This window comes from Amblyomma americanum, chromosome 11, assembly GCF_052857255.1.
Source record: "Amblyomma americanum isolate KBUSLIRL-KWMA chromosome 11, ASM5285725v1, whole genome shotgun sequence".
Classification (NCBI taxonomy): Eukaryota; Metazoa; Arthropoda; class Arachnida; order Ixodida; family Ixodidae; genus Amblyomma; species Amblyomma americanum.
Genome location: NC_135507.1, coordinates 36,338,300 through 36,365,912, shown reverse-complemented (window position 1 = coordinate 36,365,912; position 27,613 = coordinate 36,338,300). Strand labels below are relative to the sequence as shown.

The 27,613-nt window shown below is 46.8% G+C and overlaps 1 protein-coding gene and 1 long non-coding RNA gene across 2 annotated transcripts in view; one reads left to right on the top strand and one right to left on the bottom strand.

Moving 5' to 3' along the window:
• Window positions 1-23,697, bottom strand: part of LOC144111043 (lysosomal Pro-X carboxypeptidase-like) — a 38,499-nt gene extending 14,802 nt beyond the window's left edge. Inside the window, exons 1-8 of the mRNA XM_077644142.1 lie at window positions 23,368-23,697; window positions 19,052-19,192; window positions 16,691-16,792; window positions 16,160-16,341; window positions 15,290-15,447; window positions 14,634-14,803; window positions 11,619-11,780; window positions 584-724 (exon numbers count right to left, since the gene is read on the bottom strand). Coding sequence (XP_077500268.1) covers window positions 584-724; window positions 11,619-11,780; window positions 14,634-14,803; window positions 15,290-15,447; window positions 16,160-16,341; window positions 16,691-16,792; window positions 19,052-19,192; window positions 23,368-23,472 — 1,161 coding nt within the window. The 5' untranslated portion in view covers window positions 23,473-23,697. The remainder of the gene's footprint in view (window positions 1-583; window positions 725-11,618; window positions 11,781-14,633; window positions 14,804-15,289; window positions 15,448-16,159; window positions 16,342-16,690; window positions 16,793-19,051; window positions 19,193-23,367) is intronic.
• The window catches only part of LOC144110772 (uncharacterized), a 189,539-nt gene that overhangs the window by 71,439 nt on the left and 90,487 nt on the right, over window positions 1-27,613 (top strand). The gene's annotated exons all lie outside the window — the stretch shown is intronic.

Here is a 27,613-nt window from a genome sequence, read left to right as displayed (position 1 = left end):
ATGATGATGATGAGCGCCATGGGATAAGATTTTTTCTATTACTCAAAGTGGGGTCAAACACTCATTTCCCAATCATTTCACCATAAAGAAGTTGAGCACCAAGCAGGGAAAAACTTGTACCCATTGCTTTTAAGGGTCTTGTTTAGGCGTTAATGATAAAGTGCTTTATCTTGTGAAATAATTCGTGCCAAGCTAACTTTACCTCAGTGAGAATCTGCACTCATCCTACAGACCATTTGTTACAGTTTAGTTCCGACTATTCAGTTCCTGCAAAAGATCCCTGTGAAGAAGAGCAGCTGCTTGACAAGAATCCGAGCCCCGCGATGTATCGCAACGTGACACAACGGCTGAATTTTACAAAAGAACACACACGAAATACAGCAAAACTTATTGTGAGAGACTAGCCAGTTGCGTGTACAAGCTTTAGTACAACTTGTATATAGTATAATGTTATGAACAGATAGATTTTTTTTGTTTCTTTTTCTGCTCACTCATACTCCCCTCTCAAAAGCTTGTCTATTCCTAAGGGTAAAAAGAATGAAAGAAATTAATGGTGTTTATGCAACTTATATATTCGCATTACCGTGTTTTCAATGAAGTTCTCCATAAAAAACTCGTTGCCGGTGTAGAAGAATATCGGCCCCTTGCTTCTGTCCCAAAACTGATCAGCGACAGCATAACGCATCTCGAAGGTGTCATTGTTGTGGAATCCGAAGTGGTCAACCTGAATGTAGAAAGCGAAGGCGTTAACAGAGCGAGATAAAAATGCATAAACTGAGCACGTCTCGACAAGTTCAAACTTAAATTCAGCGAAAGAAACCAGTAAAGCATGAAAAGAGTTCGTTGGGGCCGCACCAGACTTTTTTTCACGTGCGCGAAGTTAAAACAGGCATGATTAGAGAACATCTGGAATATCACTTGATACGCACGGCTTCTTTCGTTGCTTTTCTATGAGATCATTGTGCATTCTGAGAAAACTGCAAATACCCAGAAAAGTTACGATCCGTGACCGGTAAAGCGACCACTCTGAAGATTTCAAGACGCGAAAATTGCTTTGCATTGTGAATTAATATATGAGCGGGCATTTACAGTAAGCACCCGTCGCAATAATGATTTTATTAAGAGAATTATTTTCGAATAGCTACCGAAAAGTATTGTGAGGTGGAAAACTGATGACGATTAGCTAAGTAATAACATTCAATGTTTCGAACCATATTTTACATCTAATGGTCGCAATTTTCGGTTCATATTTTTCACAATTCGCCGGTCTTTTCTCGGGGTTGATATCAGAGCGCAGTTTTCTGATTGTTTCGAAGAATACTTATTTTCTGCTAATGAATGACCGGCCTATTTCTGCGATATGGCACTCCTGTGTGTGCAAAATTCCCTTGTGACCAAATGTTGGCTATCAAGTGTTGGTTCGTCGGTTTACTAGCTAAATTAGCAATTAGCTAAATTAGGCTGTTTAGTATTTCGGCGGAGAGTACAATAAAACTTCCTATATACGATGACAAATGTCCGTATGAACTGCACATAAAAAATGCCCCTACCTTCGTCCGAAAGAAATGCTTCTTGTATGGTCCGACCTTGGCCGGCTTACCGCCGACGGCGATCGCGCCTAAGGCCAAGCTCCACATCCACACCGCGTTCATCTTTAGTCAGCGGCAGGCCACAATACTAACTGCTGCGGCTGCTGCGGACAAGCTGGGACGCAAGCGAAGGTGAAAGAACAAACGTCATTGTCCATGTCATTGTCCCTGGTATCGGCTCGCAAATCATGCTGGAAGCTGTGGCTATATCCGCCTGAACATGCATTTGTTCCACCTCTGCTTGTTTTCCGCATGCGAGGGACGTTCCGTGGGACACTCGTTATCAGTTATTACTTGTGCCCGTGGTGGGGAGAGAGTGCGCTCGCACTCTCTTATTATGCTCTTCTAAGGCCGGTCAAATGTCGACGTAGGTAGAGGTTGGCACATGACCAGATAATGCGATAAAGAATCATAATAACGGGCTGTAACGCTGAATGGAGTGTTGAACACTCCGCGAAAAGCAAATGAAACGAAACCTCTGATTCGTTGTTTGACTGATGCGCTCCTTGCATCGTTTGCTGGCCCTGGTATATCCGGTTCAGGTGCTTTGTAGAAAATAGTGTACACAACGAACTCGCAGTTTTTTCCGAGAGTTTGCTGCACCTGGAAGTGATTTTATTGATGCAGTCGAATTTAGCATCATTCTCGTGGCAAAAAAAAAAAGGTTTGGATTTTGGGCTGTATAGCGAGGGCAGAAAATAATATTGCACAAAACTGTGAGCTTGGAAGCACGTCGTCCGTCCTTTTTATGCAGTCACAGTTTTCCGCCAGTGATCGCATCGATTGTTGTTGCTCTGTGTCGAGCGTAATATGCATCTTCGGAAAACAGACTGATTCCACGATCCCTCATATGCTTATAGTAGCACAGTAGTAGACTTTTTTGGGGGACAAAAATCTACACAATTTGTCCTTGGTAAGTAGCATAATGGTGGTTTCTCGCCTGCCGAGGCCATCCCACCCTTGATAGCAGTGGCAACTATTTACATGATTTGGTCTAGAACAGTACTTGTAATATACAACACATGCACAGTTGTAATACAATACAACCAAGTCATAACCGCGTAATTGTAAGTACAATACATACATACATACATACATATATATATATATATATATATATATATATATATATATATATATATATATATATATATATATATATATATATATATATATATATATATATAAAGAGGGGCACACGAACGGAAACAGATTTATTAACGACGTTTAAATCTGTGTTTCCGTTCGTGTGCCCCTCTTTTCTGCATTAAAAATTTCTGGATCCGGGAAGACCTTTGAGAAGGGTATATATATATTCGTGATTCCGCGGCATCGGGGCGATGCCCTTTCCAGGAGGATTATAATGCCACCGTGTTAGCCATTTACTGCCGCCGCCATGCGGTGGGACAGCACCCGCTGGTCTTCTTTGTCTCCCCCGGCTCGTGCGTTTGTTCGCTGAGTGTGTCTGCCTGGCTAGTCCTGGTGTTCCCTTCTGCCCTTTCTGTCGGCTTTCGGTGACAATATATAAAAAATTTGCTACAGAACACAAAAACACAATAAGGTAAGATGCAAAATAAAGGAAAAATGCCTGCTTAAGCACATTATAAGCCAAAGAAATCAATCACACAAAAAGTAAAGGGAAATATGCCTCTAAATGGATTATACAATCACAGGGTATTTACTTACACGTCAGATCAGGATATTTTGATGGCACTATTTTTTACCAACCTGTCTCTTTGTGCGGAATTTTTCAGATCCTTGTAAAAACTTATCCGCCGGTCTTTTGTTCTGGAAGAGTAATAAATTCTCTTTCTTGAGGTCCAAGTGTACTATTTAGGCAGGGAACTAAATCTTTCCGATCAAAACAAAAAATAGCGCTTCAGAATGCTATCCTGGACGATTATCAGAAAGGTGCTGAAAAGTAACTTCATTACGCAACCTTGTGTTTGCCTGATGATGTCGCTTAGTGGCTCAAGTGCTGTAGGCTACTCCGCTCGAGGTGATGAGTTCGATACCGGCCGTGACGCCTCAATTGCGATCGAAGCGGAATGCGTAAATATCCGCATGGACTTATATTTCGCTGCACCCTAAATAACGGTGCGCAGTCTAAATACATCACGAGTCATCGAACAGCGCGCTTCTCATAGCTCGCAGAGTCATACTGGCACATAAAATCAACCATTCGATCAATCACATCATCATTCTTCAGTCCCTGCAAACCGCTCACCGTACTTTGCGGTTATCTGTGGCCTGAATATTTTTTCGTGTCTCTCAACAAACAGGACGCTCTCATTGGTTATTGTGCGCTTGCGAGAAGTGTGAATGAACATTAATGAGCTTTCAGGTTAAAAAAACAAGGGAGGGGGAGACAATGAGTTCTAGCTGAGGAGGCGGCGGCAGACGCTGCCTTCTGTGTGACCTGTGCGGATGTGGGCGTATTACTATGCAGGCGCACTTGTCTACCCTCGCAAGATGACTGCCGTGGCAAACCAAGCTTGGCGCTATTTCGAAACCATCCTATTTAATAATAAACACTGGACGACTGTTGGAAAAGCTGCAATTTTTAACGATACTGACGTAATAACACCTAACTATGATGTCTCTGCTAAATAAGGTGGTAAAACAGCAGGGCTGGAAGGACTGAACCACCGTACGGCAGTACTAAAATAGATTAGCGGATGCTGTATTGGTGTTATAGTACAGGGTGTCGCGTGAGCTGTGAGCGAAGGTCAAAGGTCAAACTAGCCTTGCTTTGGGCCCGTGATTATCGGGTGAAGTAGAACACATGACCCGGTAGTTCAACCACCCGCATCGTATGGGTTAAGTACCATGTTCAATCCCCAGTAACGCCGGGTGAGAAACTTTTGCGCAGCCAGGCAAAAGAAAAAAATTCCCCTGAGATTTCTTCTTCCCACCGGGGCGATAAATTGAACTTTGTATACGTGCAAGGTGATAGGCGCTGTGATAGGTGAGTTTTCTGTTGGTACAGTATGAAAGGCCGAAGCCATTTAAAATGGACACTTTTATACATATAGCAATTGCTGTAAACCTCCTTGTTGTTAGCGTCTGGTATTCGCTCTCACCCCTTCTAGCATCTTGTAATAACTCTTTGCAACAAGAAAAAGATGCCGTAGGCCGCTTTTTCTTTTTTATGTTTCTTTATTCTGTCTTTGTCGCGTGACGTTCCGTTTGCAAAAAGAAAAAGAAAAACAAGTCGGCGAACAGCGCGTGGATGCGTGTTTGATTGCTCATTCTATTGAGTGAGCGAGCGCTGTACGACAGTTAGAAATAACACGCAGGGGTCAGAGCAAACAGAATCTGACGCACCCGCTTTTGCCCACGTGGTGGACAGCGCGATACCATTGTTCGATGCGCGTGCCTTCGCGTGCACTCATCGCCTACCTTGGGCTCTGTCCACTAATAAGAACCACGGGACTCCGACAAAGGCGCCGCAAGCACTCTCCGTCCCTGTCCTCTCCCTATAGTGACATTGCTCCGAAACTGAGTTTGAAGTGGCATGAATGCCTTTGAGGCCACATGGCGAGAGAGGAGGAGGAGGAGGATGAGGAAGAGGAGGAGGAAGAGGAGGAGGAGGAGGAGGAGGAGGAGGAGGAGGAGGAAGAGGAGGAGGAGGAGGAGGAGGAGGAAAAACTTTGTTAAAGTGAACGGGAGTTGGACGAGCTTGTGGGTGGTGCCCTCATTCCGAGGCTCCACTGGCTTGAGCTGCCCTGCGGACCTGTTGTATGAGGGCCCGTTGCTCCTCCAGGCTTATCGCTGGTCAGCAGCCCCTCCCACCGCTCAAAAGAAGTGTCTTCCGTCTGCAGAGTGTTTGGTTTGGCCCCACACCCCCACGAAATGTGGAAGAGTGTAGGGCGGGCCTGGCACCAGGGACAGGTGTCGGAGTTTAATGTTGGGTGTATGAGATGTAGTCTATGCAGGTTTGGAAATGTGTTCGTCTGTATCTGCCACCAAGAGACGGCATCTGGGGTGTCTAATTTCCTATGAGCTGGATGGAAGTGTGTCCTTTGAAGACGCTGGAACACGAAGCGTTCGTTGTGCTTCGAAGGCAGAGAGATAAAAGCGGGCACGGTTTGTGGCCCCGCTCGGTTGATGATACCTCGAGCTAGAGCATGTGCCCTCTCATTTCCCTCCAGTCCCTTGTGGTCTGGGGTCCAGGTGATTTGGTTGAGCTTAGTGAGGGATCTAGTGCCCATGAGGCGACACGCAGCACCAAATCACCTGGACCCCAGGCCACGAGGGACTGGAAGGGAATGAGAAGTCCCATGTTTTAGTTCGAGGCATCATCAACCGAGCGGGGCCACAGACCGTGCCCGCTTTTACCCTTCTACCTTCTAGAGAGGAAACCATCCTCGCAGAGAGACCAAACAGACTTTCTTAGCAGAATTCAAGCCAGAGTCCTTTATGCACCTCGTTTGAATGAAGTATGAAGATGAATAAATCCATCGGCAGAAAACTTAAGAGCCTAGTAATGCTCGCCAAGTTATGCCGCCGACTCAATGTATCGACTAAAGAGTTCAAAATTTGTTTTAAATTGGAGGTGGTGGAGACAGCCTTATCGTTGCCTTCTTCGCCTGGGTCTTGTGTGTAGTAAATGTAAATTGGTTTTTCTGGAAAGGAAATGGCGCAGTATCTGTCTCACATCTCGGCGGACGCTTGAACCGCGCCGCAAGAGAAGTGATAAAAGGGGACCAAGAGAAGAAAGGATGAAAGAGGTGCCGTAGTGGAGGGCTCCGGAATAATTTCGACCGCCTGGGGATCTTTAACGTGCACTGACATCGCACAGCACACGGGCGCCTTAGCGTTTCGCCTCCATCGAAACGCAGCCGCCGCGGTCGGGTTCGAACGCGTGTTCTCCGGATCAGTAGCCGAGCGCGCTAACCACTGAGCCACCGCGGCTGGTCTTGTGTGCAACGCACGGCAGTGTTAGTGTATTTCGTCGGACAGGAGAAGGAAGCTAGGGGGTATGGGACGACGAGGGGGTGGGGGGGGGGGGGGGGGTCTATTTATTCGTTCGAATTTCGACGAGTTAGGTGCACTGCAGTTTGCTTTGCCTGTAAGCTTCTCGGAAGCGCATGTATTTTGGCGCGATGTAGCCAAAATTTATCGCGCCACTGCGCCGAGGATAACTGCGTTTTCGAAATTCTAGAAACTGGTATGGATATTACTTACGGTAGGCTAAACTCCTCTCAATAATTAAGGATCCTAACAGCGATAGTTAGGAAGTTAACTATCCAATTTTAGTTAACCAGCCTGCTAGTTAGCACGTCATAGCTGTATTCTGATGTACTACACCGCTGAAAATGCCATTCCGAAAACAGCGCTCTTCTAACTCGAAAAACCTTTTTTTTTTAATTGTGTAAATTCATGGTTGAAACGCTCTGTATATACATCATACACATTCAGAATACTACGTTTGTGCTACCTGCAGTGGCTACCCAAGCAGCACAAGTAATTGGCCCAACATTGGAACTCTATTGGCAAAGCTGGCCCTACAAAGGACCGGGATGGGACCATCCTGTTGCAACATTGGGCCGATGACCTGTGCTGCTTGGGTAGAATTCCCTTCTAGATTCGTCTTCGCAATACCGGGAGCCATAATTTAGAACTGCCGTGAATTGCAACCTGTTGCATTAGTGTTAATTGATCTTAATATATTAGCAGCTTCTAGACTTGTTAAGCTTGAGCACACTTCGTCGTTCTGTTCCAGCCTTCAGGCTTCAGTATAACAATACCTGGCTGCGAGTATGAAGCTCTGGTCATTGGAAAACCGCACGTAGACAGGACATAGTGGGACAGTTAAACAAGAGAGGCGCTGATTTATTCTTCGTACATCCTGCGTCTGTGCTGCCTTTTCATTCATTCATTCATTCATTCATTCATTCATTCATTCATTCATTCATTCATTAATTCGTTCATTCGTTCATTCGTTCATTCATTTCCCATTCTCACGGGTGGATGAAACCGAGGTAAAAGCTGCATGCAAACAGCTTGACAGTGACGCTCACGACTCAGCAGGGCAGGAGGTGAGCACGTATATTTCGAATCAGATAACGCGATGGCGGCCGTCAGCCTCATTCAGCCACGTGGTGATGTATTTCTTCTCCAACGCCCTCGCATCTACGACGGACTGCGGGTCGGCCGGGTTGGAGGAACGCAGATCTAGATGGTGGGCGGCTCCTTCCATGTAGATGGCGATCAAACTGTCCGAGATGCTGTCGAGGACACCGCCTGACGACCACGGGTCCAGGTCGCCGTTGCTGCGTATCAGAATTTTGTAATGAGAAAAGGGTTTTTTGTGTGTGTGCAATTCTTAGTGGTAGTAGGAGTACTAGGACTGGTAATTGTAGTAGTGGTAGTTGCGTTAGCAACAGTACTCCTACTAGCGCTAGTTCTGCTACTCGTACTGCTGCCAGTACTGCTACTAGGTTTATACCTCCTCCAACGACAGTTTTTTCCATGACTGAAATTATTAAGTTTTTGTTTTTCAGGTACTGATAATTGTAAACCCAAATTATTCGGGAGATCACACTACGACATCTCTATGTTCCTTTCTTCTTTCACTCCCTCCTTTATCCTTTCCTTTACGATGCGGTTCGGATGTCCACCAAGATATGTGAGACAGTTACTGCGTCATTTCCATTCCTCAAAAAGAAATTTTCAATTTCTCCTATAATGCCCTAGGGGGAGGTGCAGGTTACTAATAAACGAATAAATGGACGATGAGAAGGAGATGGAATGGTATTAGAAGTAGCAGCATTGGTAATAGTAGAAGTAATATATTACAACAAACAGCGCAAAAAACACAAGGACGTAAAGTACTTTTGCTTTTGCGCTGTTTGTTGTATTGGATCACTACCAATGGGCCCAACTCGATCTACGTCTACAGTAGAAGTAATAATAATAGTACCAAATACTCGATACTCTTGTAACAGAACAATCACCGATGACGCCACTGCCATATTACGTGACTAGCCCCCGAATATTGAAAATGGGGTACTACCCTCGCCCGCTGGAAACCAAGATCGTGATCACACGAGTGAATCGAAACGGCAGTTTCGTGTCACTCAATGAAGGCTGCAGCACTAAACCAGAACTGCGGCTGGGTGCGACTCGAAAGTAACTAGTTATGGTTTGGTTTGGTTTGGTTTGGATTGGTTTAGGGGAGTTTAACGTCCCAAGGCGACTCAGGCTATGAGGAACGCCATAGTGAAGGGCTCCGGAAATTTCGACCGCCTGGGGTTCTTTAACGCGCACTGACATCGCACAGTATACACGACCCTCTAGAATTTCGCCTCCATCGAATTCGACCCCGGTGGCTGGCATAGAACCCGCGGCTTTCGGGTCAGCAACCGAGCGCCTTAAGCACTGAGCCACCACGGAGGATAACTAATTATGTATATGCTTGGAAGAACATCACATAGCATATAGCAGCTCGATCTCATGCGTCATAGCCAGGTAACTAAAACGGAATGACACTCATCAATCCTGGTAACTGAAGCAGCACGAGACTAAAAATTGATAATTAGATGCCCAAGGCTCTTGTCGAATTCCCTCCTCACATAGCACTTGTGCTCCATGGGTGGAGAAGGAAACAGCGAACATTAGCGGATAATAGAGCATATTCTGGCGATGGTGCCTAAAATAAACGGTATGCTGTACAGCACTTATACTGCAGCTGGTTATAAAGTTTATGTTGATGATTTATGTATTCTTTAAAATCCGAGACGATACACTGTCAGGCATAACAAATGCCGCATCAGGGCAGGCTTACAGTCAAGTGAGGGATTGTTAGTTGGTGCTGATTAAGTCAGTGGTTAATAAACTTTCTCATGGTATCCTGTCATTCAAGTTTGATTTCAGCTGATATTTTCATGTTATTCAAATGCTTAGGGGAATCCCCCAAGGTAGAGTAGACTTTAATTAAGAGAGTAATTACTCACTGGCATCCACCCAAGCGCAGCCATACGGCTACAAAAGAAAGCTATACAGCTTTCTCAGAAACTTCGCAGTAGAAGAAAAATTCGTCGTCCGGGGTTCGAACCCGGGACCACCGCTTCACCGGAGCAGTCGCTCTACCAACTGAGCTAACCGGGACGGCAAGCTCATGGTAGGGCGACCAACAACACTATTCCCACTTCGAGTTTTTGGCAAATTCGCTCTCGCCCTACCATGAGCTTACCGTCCCGGTTAGCTCAGTTGGTAGAGCACCTACTCCGGTGAAGCGGTGGTCCCGGGTTTGAACCCCGGACCAGGACGAATTTTTCTTTAACTGCGAAGTTTCTGAGAAAGCTGTATATACCTTTCTTTTGTAGCCGTGTGGCTGCGCTTGGGTGGATGTCAATGGATAATTACTCGCTTATTGATTCCACGAAATTCTAAATGAATGATTGAAGCTCACTTTCCACCAGGTTACGCAATCTAGCGTAACGTCAAGCATCTAGTATACAAGGCAACATAACGCACCTGAAGATGATGTTTGACGACGCCGAGATGTCCCTGCCACCAAATATGAGCACCGCCTTGTAGACGTCGGGTGTGACGTGAAAATCTTTCTCGCATTTTGCCCGGATTTTCTTCAAGTCCCAGTCGTTCCTGTAGAACATGTCGTTCACGCCGTCACTGCACATCGGCATCACCATCTCGTTGCAGGACTGGAATAAAAGAACAAAACCACGAAAACTTTGTTACTTTTGTCTTACTTAAAATCTTGCGAGAAATTCCGTCATGGGTAAATTCCAATTCCCTTGCTTTGCTTTAGACGCACAGTATAGTGTCAGACATGGGGTACTGACAAGAATCGATGTTGCTTTGGTCCTTCGCAGTGAGTAGTAGTGATTATTCATCTCTTTGATTGCAATAGGTCTCTTGTTTGAAAATTGGTGCGAACCCCTTTAAAGGGCATGTCCACGCAATGGTTAACGTAGTGATCACGTAGGGATGCACTACCGCACTTTGCATTGCGCTGCAGCCTGTAAAGTGAACTACCACGTCACTCGCCAAAACTTCGCCGTGTATTATCATGACTCATCTGCGAGCATTTGCGACCTCAATTTTCTTAGTTTTCGATGCTAACTGGAGTGCAGGTCACGTACAGCCGTCCTGATTTAAAATATTATCGCGCGAGCGTCGACCAAACTGCTGGTCAGCGCCTTATAACCGCGACAAGCGTGCAACACGGCGAGAGTTGGCGCATGCGCGCGAAGGGAGAGCGTCGTCTGCTACGCTGTCCCTTTCACGAAGAAACACGCCCTGCCACTATATGTGTTCGCAAAATACCGGCGTACAGCAGAGCACATGTGCATGACTAAGATGCGACTGAGAAGTTTGAAAGCTGCGATGCTTTTTTTATACTGTCTAGGCACTGAAAGACTGATTAAAGAGCTGGGTGTTGCCCCTTTTATCATGTTCCCATATCGCAGAGGTTTGCTCAAATCAGAAGGTTCGCATTCCAGGCAATGGTTTCCACGTGCCGCTGTATTTATGTCCTTTTATTTTTCTTATCTTAACTCTGCTTCGCCAGCGGGGCCTCCCGCAATAGGAAAAAAAAGAGTGAAAGCAAGTTTCAGTGTCACATCTTATTCATGCACATGTGCTCAAATGCCCGCCGGTTTTTGCGGGCAGATATGTGGCAGGGCGTGTGTCTTCGTGAACGGAACAGCGTAGCAGACGACGCTCTCCCTTCGTGCGCATGCGCGAACTCTCGCCGTGTTGCAGACTTATCGCCGTTATAAGGCGCTAACGAGCAGATTGGTCGACGCTCGCGTTATATTATTAAAAATCAGGAAGGTTGTACTTCTATGGTCGAAACAGTCTGTACAAGTCTGGCCTTGACAACTTTCTGCACTTTGTGACGTTGATTTGTGCCACGCGCGCCTAAAGGTTTCACACACTTAATAACCATTAAATAGCTTCTCTGTGACATCACCACGATATGAAGTTTATTCTCATGTAACTTCCCGGATTTAATCAAAATTGGGATGCTACCCTCTAAGGGATGAAATACTTCACCTGATAGTCCCAGCCAGCCGCATCCAGTGTCCCCGAACCTTTGGAGAGGTCGTTGCATTGCGTCTGACCCGTGTAATTTGTAAAGACGCTGAATGCCTGGTAAATGCCTTCTAGTAACTGGTCGCTGCTTTCAAAAGTCCTGTTCAAAAATCTGCAGGCTTCCTGCGATTATAGAAAAAAAGACAAGAAACCATGTGTTACAGTCAAACCTTGTTAAAACGAAGCGGTTTATCGCACAATAATAGATTTAACAAACATATATCCATTCCCCTTAGTGGCTCCCATAGACACCCGTGTATTCGATGTCTCGTTTTTACGAAGTAACATTTTCCTATACGGTGATATAACAAATACCAAACCAAATAACAAATACTGGCTATTTGGCGTTGAGTATATTGATTTGTCATCGGCATCAGCTGCTTGACTTCGCCCACTGCATGGCAAGGGCCTCTCCCATGTCTCTCCAATGAACCCTATCCTTTGACAGCTGCGGCCACCGTATCCCCCAGATTTCTTAATCTCATCCGTCCACCTAAGCTTCTGCCGCCCCCTGCTACACACCATTTCTCGTAGAATCCACTCCATTACCCTTAAGGACCAGCGGTTATCTTGCCTGCGCATTACGTGCCCTCCCTGCCGAAGCCTATTTGTTCCTCTTGATTTAGACTAGGATACTGACCCGGAGTTCCCGGGTTCGAACCCGACCGTGGCGGCTGCGTTTTTCTGGAGTCAAAGCGCTAGGGCGCCCGTGTGCTGTGCGATGTCAGTGCACGTTAAAGATCCCCAGTTGGTCAAAATTATTCCGGAGCCATCCACTACGGCACCTCTTTCTTCCTTTCTTCTTTCACTCCCTCCTTTATCCCTTCCCTTACGTTGCGGTTCAGGTGTCCAACGATATACGAGACAGATACTGCGCCATTTCCTTTCCCCAAAAAAACAATTATTATTATTATTTCGACTATAATGTTATTAACCCGCATTTGTACCCTCACCCACTCTGCCCGCTTCCGGTCTCTTAACGTTACACCTAACATTTCTTTTTTCCATAACTCGCTGCGTAACGATGTTCAATTCCCACCTCCAGATCCATTCGACGCCGCAAGCCGAGATTACTGTGCATAACCCACTCTGTCGAGCACCACAGATAACGTTCAGAAACAGTTTCCTTCCTCGAGCAGGGATCGCACAGAGCGTGATCTCGGGGCGATTCATCGACGTCTGATTGGGTACAAGTAAGCTTTGACGCCGGAAACCCGGGCAACACGGTTCGCTAAACGATGCCGCGCAATGCGGTGCGCACAACCCGCTGCGTCTGGACAGAGGTGGCAGTTTCATTGGAGCTCCCCCGTTTCCAACATTCGCCGCTGCCCACTGCGGGCCCGCTGCACTGGCCGCACTTCTCGGGTGCCGTGTGCAGTAAAGTTTCAGTTCTCGCGCCGTGGTTTAACCGTTTCGGCAGTGCATGCTGTGTGCTTCGTACGTTTTGACGCACCATTAGCTTCACAAGGCCAAGATTAATGACAGCGGTGGAACACGGAAGCATAGGTCGATTTCCGTTGACCAGAACGCGGCCTCGTATAAGCTGTTGCATGGGTGTACGAAGAAGTGTCAGGTAGCGAAGGACTATGAAGTAACTACAAGAATGCATACAATCTTCGGCAACAAAAAAGCAATCACGTCGCCCGCGAAGGGAAAAGAAGCTGGGACCATTTGTTTTCGAAGCAGTTGGCGGACCCCTTATCAAATTATTTTTCCACAGCATTTGATCTGGCGTACTCATTCCCCCCTAGACGCTACTCTCATGCGGTGAAGTGATGATGATGACGAATTTTTCGTGGCGCAAGTGCAGCTTTGGCTGAAGAGCTCCATGGCACAAGGTGCTTTTTCGTCTACTCAAGGTTGGGTCAAAGATCCATTTCCCAAGCACATCGCCCGAGAAATGCCACGCACCAGGACAGGGGAAAACTTGTACGCATTGTATCACCGATGGGCACCCGGCGGCACTTGGGGTCGAACCCTGCATCTCCCGGGTGAAGTGTTACGACCAGCGCCTTTATCCGTCATGTGCCGAAGAAAACCGGACGGGTACTCGTGACGTAAATGTCGCGGCGCTTAATCGCTGCACCACTGCGCCAGGAGAGGTATGAAGTCTCTCAGCGATCTATGAATGTAGAGAATGACCAAATACGCTCTAGCGTCATACTGTTAATGCGAAGCAAAAATGTCCCCTCCAATTTTCGGCCGCGTGGAAGAGCTCGGTGCGGTTGTTGAAGGTTCCTTCAAGACGGATTGATGGAAGACTAAGCACAAGCTACGACGCTCTCTGTCTACAAAGTGACACGAAGCCCGTTGGCATACGACAGGCCCGGCCATCACATACGGCTATAACGAAGCAAAGAAATCGCGGGTTCTCTTCGACTTCGTTATAGCGAGGTGTAACTGTAAAAGCAGCAATAAAACATATTTCTCGTTTTGTTAGTGTATGCCAATTTCATTTAAAATATTTCCTTTGACTGTCATATATGGTTCGTTTTCTTGCGTGATGTGAGATTTTTTTTAATGAGCATGGGCATAGCATGTAATGCGATGAACTGACAACTGCTTGTCTGCTAGAGCGGCCGCAAAGACAGAAAAAAACGTGGTCGCGGTACAAAGAACTAACTATTGTAGCGGTTGGCCTAGACTCCGATACGAGGTCAGGAAATTCCGATGGTGATGATGATGAAGATTATTGTGGTGGTGATGTGTTAATACGATAACTTGAGTGCAATATGCAGTACCGAAGTGTATACCCTTACCTTTTCGCAGGACTGCTTAGCTGGCTAATCCATAATTTTTCAGGACCTACTCATATTCCTTCCTTTAAGTAAGTCTCCTCGCTCTTTTCCTTATATCTCTCTGATTGACGTACTGAAGCTAACGCCTTATCAATTTTCTTGAGCTACCCTCTGTGGTTTCCTCCGAGAAACATTTTAGCAGTGTCAACAACCGAGCCCCCCAGGCGTTCACACTCACCCTGACCGGGTGACCAGGAACGGGGTTCAGAAAGTTGTTCGGGTACGGGTAGTTGACCATGGCCAGGTTCGTGTACTGATCGGTCAGCCAGTCACGCAGGCCCGTATAATTCTTAGGTGTGTAGTTTCCGCAAATGTGGAAGCGTTCGGCGATGTCCACGGCACCCTCCACTGTTTAAAACAGAAAGAAAACAGCAGGAAATGTAAAACGAAGACCACACCTATCAGATGAGTGAAGTAAAACATTCGAGTTAAAGCACACTGCGCAAAGGCTGCACTGCACCCTGCTCCGGATAGACAAGGGTGGCGGCCTAGCTAGTAGCAGTGCATCGGGCTGGCACGTAGTAGGTACAGGGTTCGAATACCTCCCCCCAGAAAACCAACAGACTGAAAAGAGAGTCTAAGGGCCTCTTTTTTGTCATGAGGAACATAGTGGACAAGAAGGATTCTGCATGCTTTGGCCACGGATGGTCATACGACCAAGCATCGAAGCAGCTTGGTTCATTAACTTCCTGTATCCCGAACAAGCCCGGAATTTTTATTTGCTACCCTAATTTTTTTCCTGTCATGCACCGCAACCTGTTTCCGAATACAAAGACAACACCAAGTACGAAATAATCGGAGTAGCAGCACGGTAAGACGCCTGTTCTACTTCACCTGTAGAAGACCTGTTCTTGATCACGTCCCACGAACTTCTGATAGCTTCTGCGCAGAGCTCCGAGTCCTTCCTGAACGCCCTGGTGACGACAGCATTCAGGGCGCCGCAGGGCGTGATGTCTTGGAACTGAAGAATCGGAGCGCTGGCCGCCAGGGCCCTGCGGATGAAGATGTGAACGCCCTAAGGTCAACGTCGCAGCCATTAGTTACTTATTTGGCGATGTTAGCTTCGTGCTGTTAACGAATAAGAAAGAGAGAGACACCGAGTCAGTGCCTTCTGTGTTCATCGTGAAAGGTCAGAGGCCACGCTTCTTATGACGTTATCTACGCATAAAAGTTCGTGTGTAAGCTTAAGTGTTGCGTAGTAGCAGGCGCGGTAGTACTTGTTGGAATCACGTGATCTCAGTACGCGTTACTTGCCCTGAGATTGGGTCGTATATTTTAACGGCTGGCTAACAACAGCCGTGCCATAATGGTTGCTACTAAAGTGAGCGAAAATGTGCAGAGGGCGTACATGGGAACGCGGCCAGCCCTGTAACCCAGGCGCATACATGGTGGCGCCTCGCGAAGCGCACTGCGGGAAAGACCACACAGGCGGGTTCTTAGGAAGGTAAGATTCTTAAGCATCAAACGACACAGCGTGAAAATTTGTAGAACACAGTACATGCTCCGGCGTTTCGTGCTGCAGTCTTAGGCTTAGGCGTTGTGCGTTCCCCTAGGCGCCTTCGGAGTCGCTGACTTTCGGGTGTTCCACCAAAATACACCAGAGTGTCACAAGAGCTGCAGCGATGCACGTATGTTTTCTGGCCCTTGCGCTGCCAGTGCTCGGTGTTCAGATTGAGGAGAAAGTCGTGGAACGTCAGCACTCACGCAACGGTCACGTGTGGGTACTTGATTCGGAACCAGGCGGCCAGCATGCCACCGTAAGAGCCGCCGAAAGAAACCACCTGGCTGCTTCCCGCACCAGGAAGTGTGTCCTTGATGTACTGGAGCAGATCCGCGTAGTCAGCCAGCGTCTGCTCCACTGTCAGGTAGCCTAAACGGCTGGGACTCTACGAAAAGACAGCGCAATACAGGTGAGGATAAAGTTACGATAGCAGTACGCAGTTCCTTAAAGTTCACTGACATCGAACTGTACACGGGCCTCTAGAATTTCACCAACATCGAAATTCAACCGCCGCGACTGGGATAGAATCCGCGTCCCTCAAGTCAGCAGCCGAGTTCCATAACCACTGAGCCACCGCGGTGGCTGTGCCACTTTGAGAAAATGTCATGAGGAACGGGGGTAAAATGCAGATGCGCACACTTTATTTTTTTTATAAATAAGCAGACTTTCGAAGGAAGCTTATACTACACAAAAAGCGTGTGGAGTTTAGATAAAAATTAAGAAACGTTCTTTACCTCGAAGGAGCGGTCTCCGTATGGCATTGACTTGCCGTAGTACCGGTGCTCGGCGAAAATCAGCAGTGCTCTGAATTCGGGCGCCCAATCCCACATCAGCCCCTAGAAAGAGCAGAATGATTAAGACTCGATTCAGAATTATTCAGTAGTGTTCTGCACACGCGTATGTGGTCTGTATACATCGCAGATATAGAAACTCGTTAATTGGACAGAGGTGGTCGAACGCTGATATCCCAAGAGTTAGCAGGACAAACTAACATCGAACAGAATACAGAAAATATCACTGTTATAGTCGGATACAACTCAAGAACGTAGCTGCGTATTCCTCTCAAAGAAGGCACTCCAGCCAATGGCGTCGACCGATTTTCATGACGCTGCGGTTAATCCGATTAATCTTTGGTTGTTGCTCTTTCATCTGATAACCCCTTGGATTTCACGCAAGCAGGTCCGAAGGGATCGGTCAAGAGAGAGAGCGAGAATCTGTCGACGCCATAGGCTGGAGGGGCTCCTTTGATGCGCACTTGCCGCTTCATCCTTGAATTGTACCCGATTTTAGTATTGTCTCTACTTTTGCAGGGCATCGCTACAATTGTGTTTAACCGGGATTCAAGCGGTACGAACATAACGGCCCTTTAGGTGACACGAAGTGAATAGGGTGGCAGGTGCAGCAACGAATTCATTTCGAAAGCGAAAAGCCAGCTGTATACCTCGGGTCTGTTATTGATTTGAATCGCAATGAATTTGAATGAGTTTTAACTGAAGATTGCAGCTGAGGTTGACACAGCCCAACTTCAACAGGTCTAAAAGGTTGTATTGCACCGTTTTGAGATTATGCTGCTTCTGTGCTGCGTGGTTCTAGTATCTCGTTATTTGGGCTCTTGTACTGGGCTTGTTTTTTTTTTTGCGTGTGTCATTTCACTGTCCCATTTTTCTTTCGTTTCATGTCATCCTTCACTCCAACCTACAAGTAAAATAACAGTCAGAGCTGTTAAGGGTATACTGAATAAAAAAAAATAGCATTAAGAAGCATATCTGCAACGCTACAAGCTGCAATGAACATACAGAACCAGGAATAGGTGATGAACAGTATTACGGAGTAAAGCACTATGCTGTGCTTCATGTTTAGCATCTGGGAATTCAGAAAGGTTGCTAGAGCAGAACGCACTGCTCAATTAATGCTTCGCTCAGCAACTGGATCCAGGACGAAGTGGTCCTCTTGTTCATACGAGCAAAGTGAAGTCGTCATCCACCCGCATTGGTCGAGGCGCAGCACCGCCTTAAACATGCGCCCTGGCAGCCTAGACCTGCTGACGCCGACGCACTTGAAAAGAGCTCGAGTTGAGTTGCAGCAACTTGACCAGTCCTGGATTCATCCTGCCATCAGCGGAACATATTTGGAGTTCTTCGAAGCCGCGAATAGCCCTGACGCCTTCGTCCGGCAAGTAACAGCCGCTGGATCTGTTGTGAGAGGTGGCTTCGCACATGATCACCTGTAGCCTGCCGATGTTGCGGATGTGGCTCTGACCTGCTGGCGATGGAAAGGGGTAATAATTGGCTCCCTAAGGGTAGACCTCTCAACTGCTCCAAGGGGGAAGAGGTGGAAGTGCGGCTACATGCCGGGTATCATGGGACATTTTTTTTTCTTTTTTGGGCGATACCATGCAATTGGATCGGTCACTGCCTTCATTTGTGCCCTTCCCGTTCAAAGTCGAATTATTTCGCAACGCCTGTGGTGAATGCATTTTGTCATATAGCCACGTGTAAGGTATAATTTATGGCATCTGCTTATCGTTACAGTAACTATAACGACTTCAACTAGTTCTTGTATTTGCATTTGTAAGTTTGTATTCGCTGTTGAGCGCACTCATAACGAATGCACTATACTCTAAGGGCGCTGTTGATATATCAGCAAGTATATAGAAGCATATAGAAGAAAGGGGCGATTAGAGGATTCGTAAGGAAGGGTACGAGAGTAATTTAGATGGGAAAGAGGAAAATTGGCAGTTAATGTGAAGAAATTTAGTAGGCCAGGATTTAGTAGCTTGGTGATAATGATCCCCACCTCGATACGAAAGGGAGGTTACTAATTACCTATCTATCTATTCTATAGTGACTGCATGAAGGCACACACGGCGACGCCACCGCACCAACACAAAGGAAAATGGCACACATTTACAGCAGTACGTACTCCGAAGACCTCCAACGTTGAATTCAAATGCGTTTCTGTATTAACAAAAGCGAAAAAATAATTATCTTCTCTTCTAATGCCTTAGTATAGGGAAGCGCCCTGTTCCTTGATAACTAATGCGGAAAGTTGAGGCGACACAATGGACCAAGTAATTGTGTGCAGTGTGTGCTTACGGTGTTGTTCGCGAAGGTCGTGATGCTGCCCTCGTTTCCCGTGTAGAAGAATATAGGGCCACCTTGGTGGTCCCAGTACTGGTCCGCGAAGAGATAGCGCATCTTGAACGTGTCATTGTTGGCGTAGCCAAAGTGGTCCACCTGGAAATTCGCACAACAGTCACCGTCACTTCGGATGCAGTCCAAAGAGCAGGTATGATCAAGCAATCGAATTCCTTTCGAAGTAACCGGCTTGCAACTCCATCATTGCGCCGGCTGAAAAAATAATTCGCAGACGTTTCACCACGGCCCGAGTCGAAGGGATCGCAGTGATAACTGTCCTGTTCCCGATTGCTAATCGATTGATCCATAGATCGGCAATCGGTTAACGGCAAAAGGATGTGCTGCTAAATAAACGCCGCTTTGGCTTTTAGCGAGTTTTCATATTCGCCTCTTAGTGCTGACGCGCACATGCTGCCGCTGACTTTGCTGTTATATTTGCTTTACGGTTTGCTGCCGCTGCATTTCAGAGACAGGGTTTTTTTTCGTGATGATGTAGGCAGAAAATGTGAGCTTCGCATGTAATGCTGACTTTGCCTAAATCAAGTATAGTGCTTGTGTGCAGGAACTGTAGGTGTACCTGCCGCGTTGGAAGTTGCGTTGGTAAGAGCGAACTTACATGCCGAAAGCAGAGCACTGTCAACGAGAGAAAGCTGATTGAGCTTTAGAATGAAAATGGACGCGTCGATGTCGCTAAGGGAAGCGGTGCAGAACATCGCCAAGTCAGAATAGTTGATGTATGATAGGTATAGGGCTACGTTGTACGACGCCTGAGGCCACAAGAAAATTACACTAAATACCTGCGAGAAAAGAAGCAAGAAATTTTAAGGAATGGGTTGGGAGCATACATCAAGAGAGTACAATAATCAGGACCTAGCTTTACTGACCTAGAATCTATGAGCCAGTGGATGAACTTGAAATTCTACGAAATTAAGATTCGCAAAACGGGAACTTCATAATAAGACTGATTTAGGCTCCAAATGGACAGGCATTCCAGTGTATCTGACGCAAAAGCTCTCTGACATAACATCTAGTATCAAAACATGAAATAATTAACATCTTAATTGTGAAAATTAACCGACACAAATGTGTGGGTCAGATTTTTTAATGATGAAACTGTCGCCACAGCACAGATCAAAAATGCATCAAGTTAAAAGAAACCCGTGCTCTTGTATAAAAGAATGCAAAGCAGTTACTTTCTGACTGTCAAACACCAGCACACGTCGCACTTGGAGCGGGGAGGAGTCCTCGAACGCAACCCTGGAAGTTTTCAAGTATGGGTCTGTTTGATGAAGCGATGGGAGGTTCATTTTTAGGTGTTTCGCGAACTGGCAAGAGAGGTTTATTTTTTAAACCTTCACAAATGCGTGGACTATTCTAGAATATGCACATTTTTGCCTTAGGATCCAAAGTATTTTTTATGCACCTACACATTTGTGTAGGCTGCGCCGTAAAAGGTTATGTTTTATATGTAGATGAAAAGATGTATGTGTGAAAATGAATGCCCTTGTCATAGATGTTTCCTACCGCCCCTTCAGGCCCTTTTGTATTTAATTTTTTTTTAATTTTTTAGAGAAGCTGGTTACATTTGTGAACGGAAACAAATACATCACGATTAGTGGTGAGGGCTTGAGTATCGACGTGCGCTGTAACAACACACAGAATACTAAGTTTGAAAATAAGCTTTTGCGTAACAGAAATTTGTACTCTTCTGTGCGCATCAAGCTTATTTTCCTCGGAAGCTGTGCCAGGTCTGTTTGCATCAAACTGTGACTCATGTTCGTTATTTTTTTACTTTTTTTGCTGTTTGGTTCTGTTACCAAGCACAAAGCGACGTGGTGAATTGTCTAAACCATACCAGCTGAACATTTCCTTTTAGTACGTTATTTCGAACTAATCGTATCAAGTCATTTCACAGGCTGCGCTCGATTTTTCCTGCTTAGAAATAAGTAAGCTGCTTTGAAACAACTTAGGCATCTTCATGTTAACTTTGCTTACGAGGCTTTTATGTTCCTGTTTCGTTCATTTCGTTTGCAAGAACTTTATATAGAAAATAGAGGGAAAATATGTGCACAGATTGGAGTTTCGTGCGTTGAAAGATACTTCACGGAAGAAAAAAATCTTATCGTCCGCAGAGCGCGTGATTCAGAACAGTCCCCTCCCTTTCAAGAGCCAGCAGTATTGGCTCGGCTAGTTGATTTTTTTTTTTTAGCCGTTTGCTCCTACACCCCTTTATCACAATCTTTGCGTTATGACACTTGTACGCAAGCCTCTTAAGGGCTCACTGCATTAAAGAGTAAACATTCTCACCTCTGGAACGCCAAATTTGCGGACAATACTGAAACTTCCTATTCCATTCTATATTATTCTATTCTACGGTATTCTATTTTATTCTATTGTACTTTATTCACCCCTGTCGGTCACCTACGTCTGCTGATCTTTCCTATTATCTGCATATCGCGGACAACAAAGAGACAAGAAAGCTTGTACGGCACTTATCGTTGATTGTGAGCGCGTGACTGGTCTACGAACGATCTATCTTGCGACAGATTTCAACACCTCACTTCTCTCAGAAGCTCGTCGTCTAGCTTCGCTTAACGTTAGACCTAAAGCTGTCCGCTTGCAAAGACATATGGCATACGTTGAAGATCGAGAAGCAAATTAATAAAACAAATCGATCGGGCTTAAATTGGCACACGTGCGTTGTGAGTCCGGCTAGGTGAAAAAACCAATAGAGAAATCCGCTAAACCGAAGGCCCGGCGAGGGCCCAAAAGGCGTCACTGTTAGTATGGCACACCCTGTATGAATGTCACCGTACACACACCAAATTACACATTTTACGTTGTAAGCAATGTGCAGTTGCGCAAGATGCATACTGACGTGCGCTCATATGGGTACACATGAATTATACATAAGCACTCACTATACACGTGGTGTGTACGACATCAAGATTCACACATAGGTGCATTCCACCTACGTTTTGGTGGGTATCACATTATGTCCGGCAAACGACAGGGTCGTGAACGAGAACAATTTAATAATCATTGCTAAGCTATATTGGCCTTATAGATGGCAACGCGTTGCCGATATTAACAATATAGCGAGTAACTTGGACAACAGCGAAAGAAGAGACTGATGTGTTGTTGTTCGCTAAACAGATTTTTATATGCCTTCGAGGGCGAAACATTTTTTTTTTTTCTCAGCGCTCGAGTAGGTCTTACAAACAAAACTCCAAGCCGCCATCATATTTAGAAACTCTGCTCGAAATAACTTTTCTTTTTCTAAGTTGTTGTCATGGGGAACAGACAGTCGTTGTCATGGGGAACAGGCATTGGCAGTCGTCCTGGTGCTTTCATTTTTTTACGCGTTTTAATAATAATAACAATTGATTCCGGGGGAAGGAAAATGACGCAGTATTTGTCTCATATATCGTTGGACACTTAACCACGCCGTAAGAGAAGGGATAAAGGAGGGAGTGAAAGAAGAAAGGAAGTGAGAGGTGCCGTAGTGGAGGGCTCCGGAATAATTTCGACCACCAGGGGATCTTTAACGGGCACCGACATCGCACAGCACACGGGCGCCTTAGCGTTTTTCCTCCATAAAAACGCAGCCGCCGCGGTCGGGTTCGAACCTTTTTACGCGCTTTTTTTCCTCCATAAAAGCGCAGCCGCCGCGGTCGGGTTCGAACCTTTTTACGCGCTTTCCAAAACTACACTCAGGACTGGCGAAATGCAGCCCCGCGCGGTGGCTCAGTGGTTAGGGCGCTCGACTACTGATCCGGAGTTTCCGGGTTCGAATCCGACCGCGGCGGCTGCGTCTTTATGGAGGAAAAACGCTAAGGCGCCCGTGTGCTGTGCGATGTCAGTGCACGTTAAAGATCCCCAGATGGTCGAAATTATTCCGGAGCCCTCCACTACGGCACCTCTTCTTCCTTTCTTCTTTCACTCCCTCCTTTAACCCTTCCCTTACGGCGCGGTTCAGGTGTCCAACGATATATGATACTGCGCCATTTCCTTCCCTCCCCCCCCCCCCCCCCCCAGAAAAACCAATTAAAACCAACTCGCGAAATGCATCAAACCCTCTCCTCTTTAAGTACAGCTATCCAACCAACCTGTCAACACTCACTTTCGCTCACCGCATTCTGTTCACTATCAAAACACCGTCGACTAGAAAACTTTAACCAAAATGCTCCGCAACAGCCCGAACGAATCGCTCGAGGCGTGGTTGACGCGGACAACTAACTCCTTTCACGAAACCTTGAAGCAGCCAATCTCACCTTCGTCTCGAAGTAGCGGGTCTCGTATACATAGTCCGTCGACGCCGGCGCGGCGCAAACAGTCGCCGCCGTCAGCAAGACGGCCCTCAACGAAGCCAAGTGCATTGCTTGCGGCGTCCAAATACCCGGGGGCAGGTCAGGAGCAGAGCGCCTTTATAAAGCCAGCGGGAACAACCTCCGCCGACTCTACTCGCCGACTCTAGCGACGCCACGCAGCCGACGAGACCCCGCGGAGGTGTACAAGCGTTCCGGATGCTTTCAAACGGGCTCGAAGCGCGAAGAGAAAGTGCAGCACCGCGTCATATCCCCCTACGCTTTCGTCCGTTCCGCGACTGCGATGGTACGACAATGGCCACTCGACAGCGCTGATAGCAAGACCGCGCGAGCCCGAGGTTGATGGCTCCTGTTTCACGCCGATATAGATTACGGGTTCCTCCCTCTGTCTGGAGCGGTAGCTGGAACGAGACTCTTCTCGCCGCCTTCGCGTGTCTGCGGGACTCCAAGTGTGGTCGAGCACGCGGCGTTGTTATATGCAGGAAGTCCGAATGCGACGTCGAAGCTGTAGCTCTTGACGAAACGCTTCAATGCACAATGGCTGGCGGGGGTAAGATATCAACAGGTCGATAGATTAACCCTTGAGAGAGATGGTGATTTTGAGTCACTTCCTTGCTTTGAACTCTTCGGGCATCGAAATTCACCACCGAAGGCAAGCGGTCAATTTATCTTGTCCGTTCCATTTTTTTTATTTTTTTTTTGTCCGTGTTGGACGCCGACTTAAGACCTGATCAAAGAGAAGTGAGGAGACAGGAGTGTCGGCCGTTGACAAAAAAAAAAGCAGTGACATGTACAGCAATGAGCAGTATAACAGGAAACAAAGTGTGCATTTCTTTTAATTTATTTCGGCATCGTCGTCAACCATTATTACATGTCATTTTATGCCCTGAAGCTATAAACATCGCTTTAAAGAAAAAGTAAGCATCTCTTTATCCATCGCTGAATAAATTATGAGCGCCAAGCATATTTTGTTCTGTTTCCTAATTAGTTTTCCCCTTGGCGTATAATATACACAAATAATTCTCAAATTTATTGAAAAAATAACTAAAAAATTCACGTTTTTCGGCAAAAATCACGTTCCCTTTCGTATTTCTCACAACTGTACCTGTGTAGCAGGTTGACAAAAGGGCCCACAAATTCTGCTTTTATGGGGCATGACCGATCGCAGTGCTAGTTTTCCCTCTGTCGGTAACCCTGCGAAAAACTGGTCACACCAAACACGGCTGCTGCGGGAGGCACCCCTAATGGATTTAGTGTACTGGAATATTAATAGCTGTCTATTTTCACGAGCTGCCATCCCTTCTCGGCAGGTGGCGAGATGAGTTCACGCATTACATTTTCACCTTGCTGGTTTGAGTGGTCACATGACTACGACGTCAGCACTATAGCGATGGTATCGACAACAGCGATACATTGCGCTTTGCGTGACACCACCGCGGGCCTCCTCGTGAGAAGCACTAGAATAACCGTCCCGGTAAAACGCGAGTAACCTAACTAGTGCTAATCCTGCAAGAAAGCCTAACGTTTGACGCAACGAGACAAAAATACGTACACATACCTGGGAACTTTAGTATGCACGGTAGCGTCTTCGTCGTTCGGTTAAGGTGTGTTCAGAACTTCCTCCTCCTTTACGAAACTCTTAAGATCGAGCTTCTTGATGAGCGACTCTGTCCTATAAGTTTGCGTCAGCCTAAAGCAGCGGGACTCTGTTTGAGCAGAGATATACACGCCTCTCTTTCATTCACCTTCTACTCGGTCGGTCGTCCGCACGACCCGCGCCATCTGCTCTTTAGTTAATGAGAACAACAACCCTGCAGTTAGTTCATGGCCTCCTTTCGCCAAGCGGACAATTTATGCTTCCTCGGCACTCCGTCCTCTTCCAAGGACTGCCGCACGAGCGCGGTGCTATGGAGAACGGCTCTGAAGGCAACGCTGGCTGGCATGATCTGCTTGCATGTCCTCAACGCAAAGCAACCAACATCTTTGGCTCGTGTTTCATTGCATGAAACGCACTAGTCAGGTCGCTGATCGTACAGGACAGCATTCGCCTCGTTCTTGATGCCAATGCATACCAAACAACTCAGTACAGAAGCATTTTATATTGAGAAAGAGTTAGTGAACGCAATCTTTCCATATATAGTATGATCTCACAATAACAATAAGTATATGCGCAGATCTCCCGCCGGCAGGCTTGCATTTTTTTTTGCTATTAACGTTTTTTTTTCTTTTGTCAAGAGCGTTCCCAATCAGTTTTTTATGGTAGTCTTAACTGCTCGATGCGAGCGGTGGAAACGCTATAAAAGAAAAATTTTGCTACACTTGAGAAGGATGGGCCATTACCTTCGATATTTCCACATCAGTACCTTACATTTTTCCAATATTCAAAATTTTTGTCCAAGGATTCATTTGCTTAACAGGGTTGCCGACAGTGTTTCGATACGTCAGCACCTCTACAACCCCCCGCGGTGGCTCAGTGGTTAGGGCGCTCGGCTACTGATCCGGAGCACCCGGGTTCGAACCCGAACGCGGCGGCCGCGATTCGATGGAGGTGAAACGCAAAGGCGCCCGTGTGCTGTGCGATGTCAGTGCACGTTAAAGATCCCCAGGTGGTTGAAATTATTCCGGAGCCCTCCACTACGGCACCTCTTTCTTCGTTACTTCTCTCAGTCCCTCCTTTATCCCTCCCCTTACGGCACGGTTCAAGTGTCCGCCGAGATGTGTGAGACAATAATGCGCCATTTCCTTTACTCAAAAATCAATTTTTAAACACATCTACGCCACTTCCAACCTCAGCGCTTGCTGCTGATCCTCCCGGTGATATGGCTACTGACCTTCCCATCAGGGGCGTATCCAAAGAAGGAGTGGGGAGCGCTTTTGGGACTTGAGCTGCCTCTACCCCCCCCCCCCCCCCCCTCATATATGGCTGCTGGCAGTAGCAAAGAAAAGACAAGACTCCTACTTCTGAAAACCTGCGAAACTGCGGGTGCAGGAGGCAGTGGTGCGACTGGCGAGGGAAGAAGGAAATAAGCTAGGGAGGAATTTCGGGAGGCAACCTAGAAGCGGAAAAAAAAACTGAGGTTGAGAGCAGAGCGGAGAAACGATGCCAGCAACCTCAACCGGTGCCACGCGCTACAATGCCCCAGACTTGCCTTTTCTTGACGCGTGCGTACATTAATGTTGTCCTGAAGGTAAACATGCTACATTCAGCAAAAATCTGCCGAGGCAGCCAAAACGCAGCGACTGGAGGCCGGGCGCCCCAACCTTGCCGCTTGTGCAGAGTGCTGTGGGCGCGATTAATTAGTGACAGGACGGTAGGTTCATGCAGTTTTGTATATGCAGAGTATTCTCATGTGTACTCTCACGGCATACCTAACTCGTAAAAGACCCTGCTTGATAGCATGGCCGTTACTTTCAACGAAGTGTGGCGTCCCGGCTTCATGCCGGAAAAGTGGAAGCATTCCATAGCTGCCCCAAATTCGAAATCCGGTCAGTACTCAGTGCCCCTCTCCCTGCCCCCTACCCTATTTCTCTCACACCTACAGTCCGGCAGCTGTATAAACATCTGCTCCCCGCAGGCTTATTGTGGCGGTTGGAATCCCACGACCGTTACCTAGAATCCCGGATTGGTTTCCGCCCGCAAATGGAACGGAGGACGGCCTTTCTGCCTCTGCTGCCGACATACCGTGCCATTCCTCTCAGAGTCACGTTGTTCGCACGGTGATCGCAACGAACAGTACAAAGGCACATGACAACATTCTTCATTCTACCATACTTGACCCTTCAATCTTTGTCTTGCGGACCGCTTTCACCTCTCCATTCATGCTTTCGTTACAAACCAAACCTTCAGTTTTGTTATCAACGGGAACCAATTTGGGTCGTACTGTCAGCTGACTGATAATCGCTTCAGTGCTTTTCCGCGGTATCACAAACGTCACCGCTACGTATACTTACCGGTTGTGCGCTTTTTTTTATTGAGATGAACATAAAAGGAAAGGTTGGTGTCTGATTTTGCCTCCGGCTACTCCTTTGCACATAATTGAAGAAAAAATTGGCTGTGTTTTAGCTCTGGTTAAACCTGGAGTGATGCGATAGCTACATCTGGCCGGGTTGAATTGCAAAGTCAGTCTTTCGCCGCTCCGTTTCGCTGGGCGTTCCTTCTTCATCTTCGTCCCACTTGGCACGGCGCATGCGC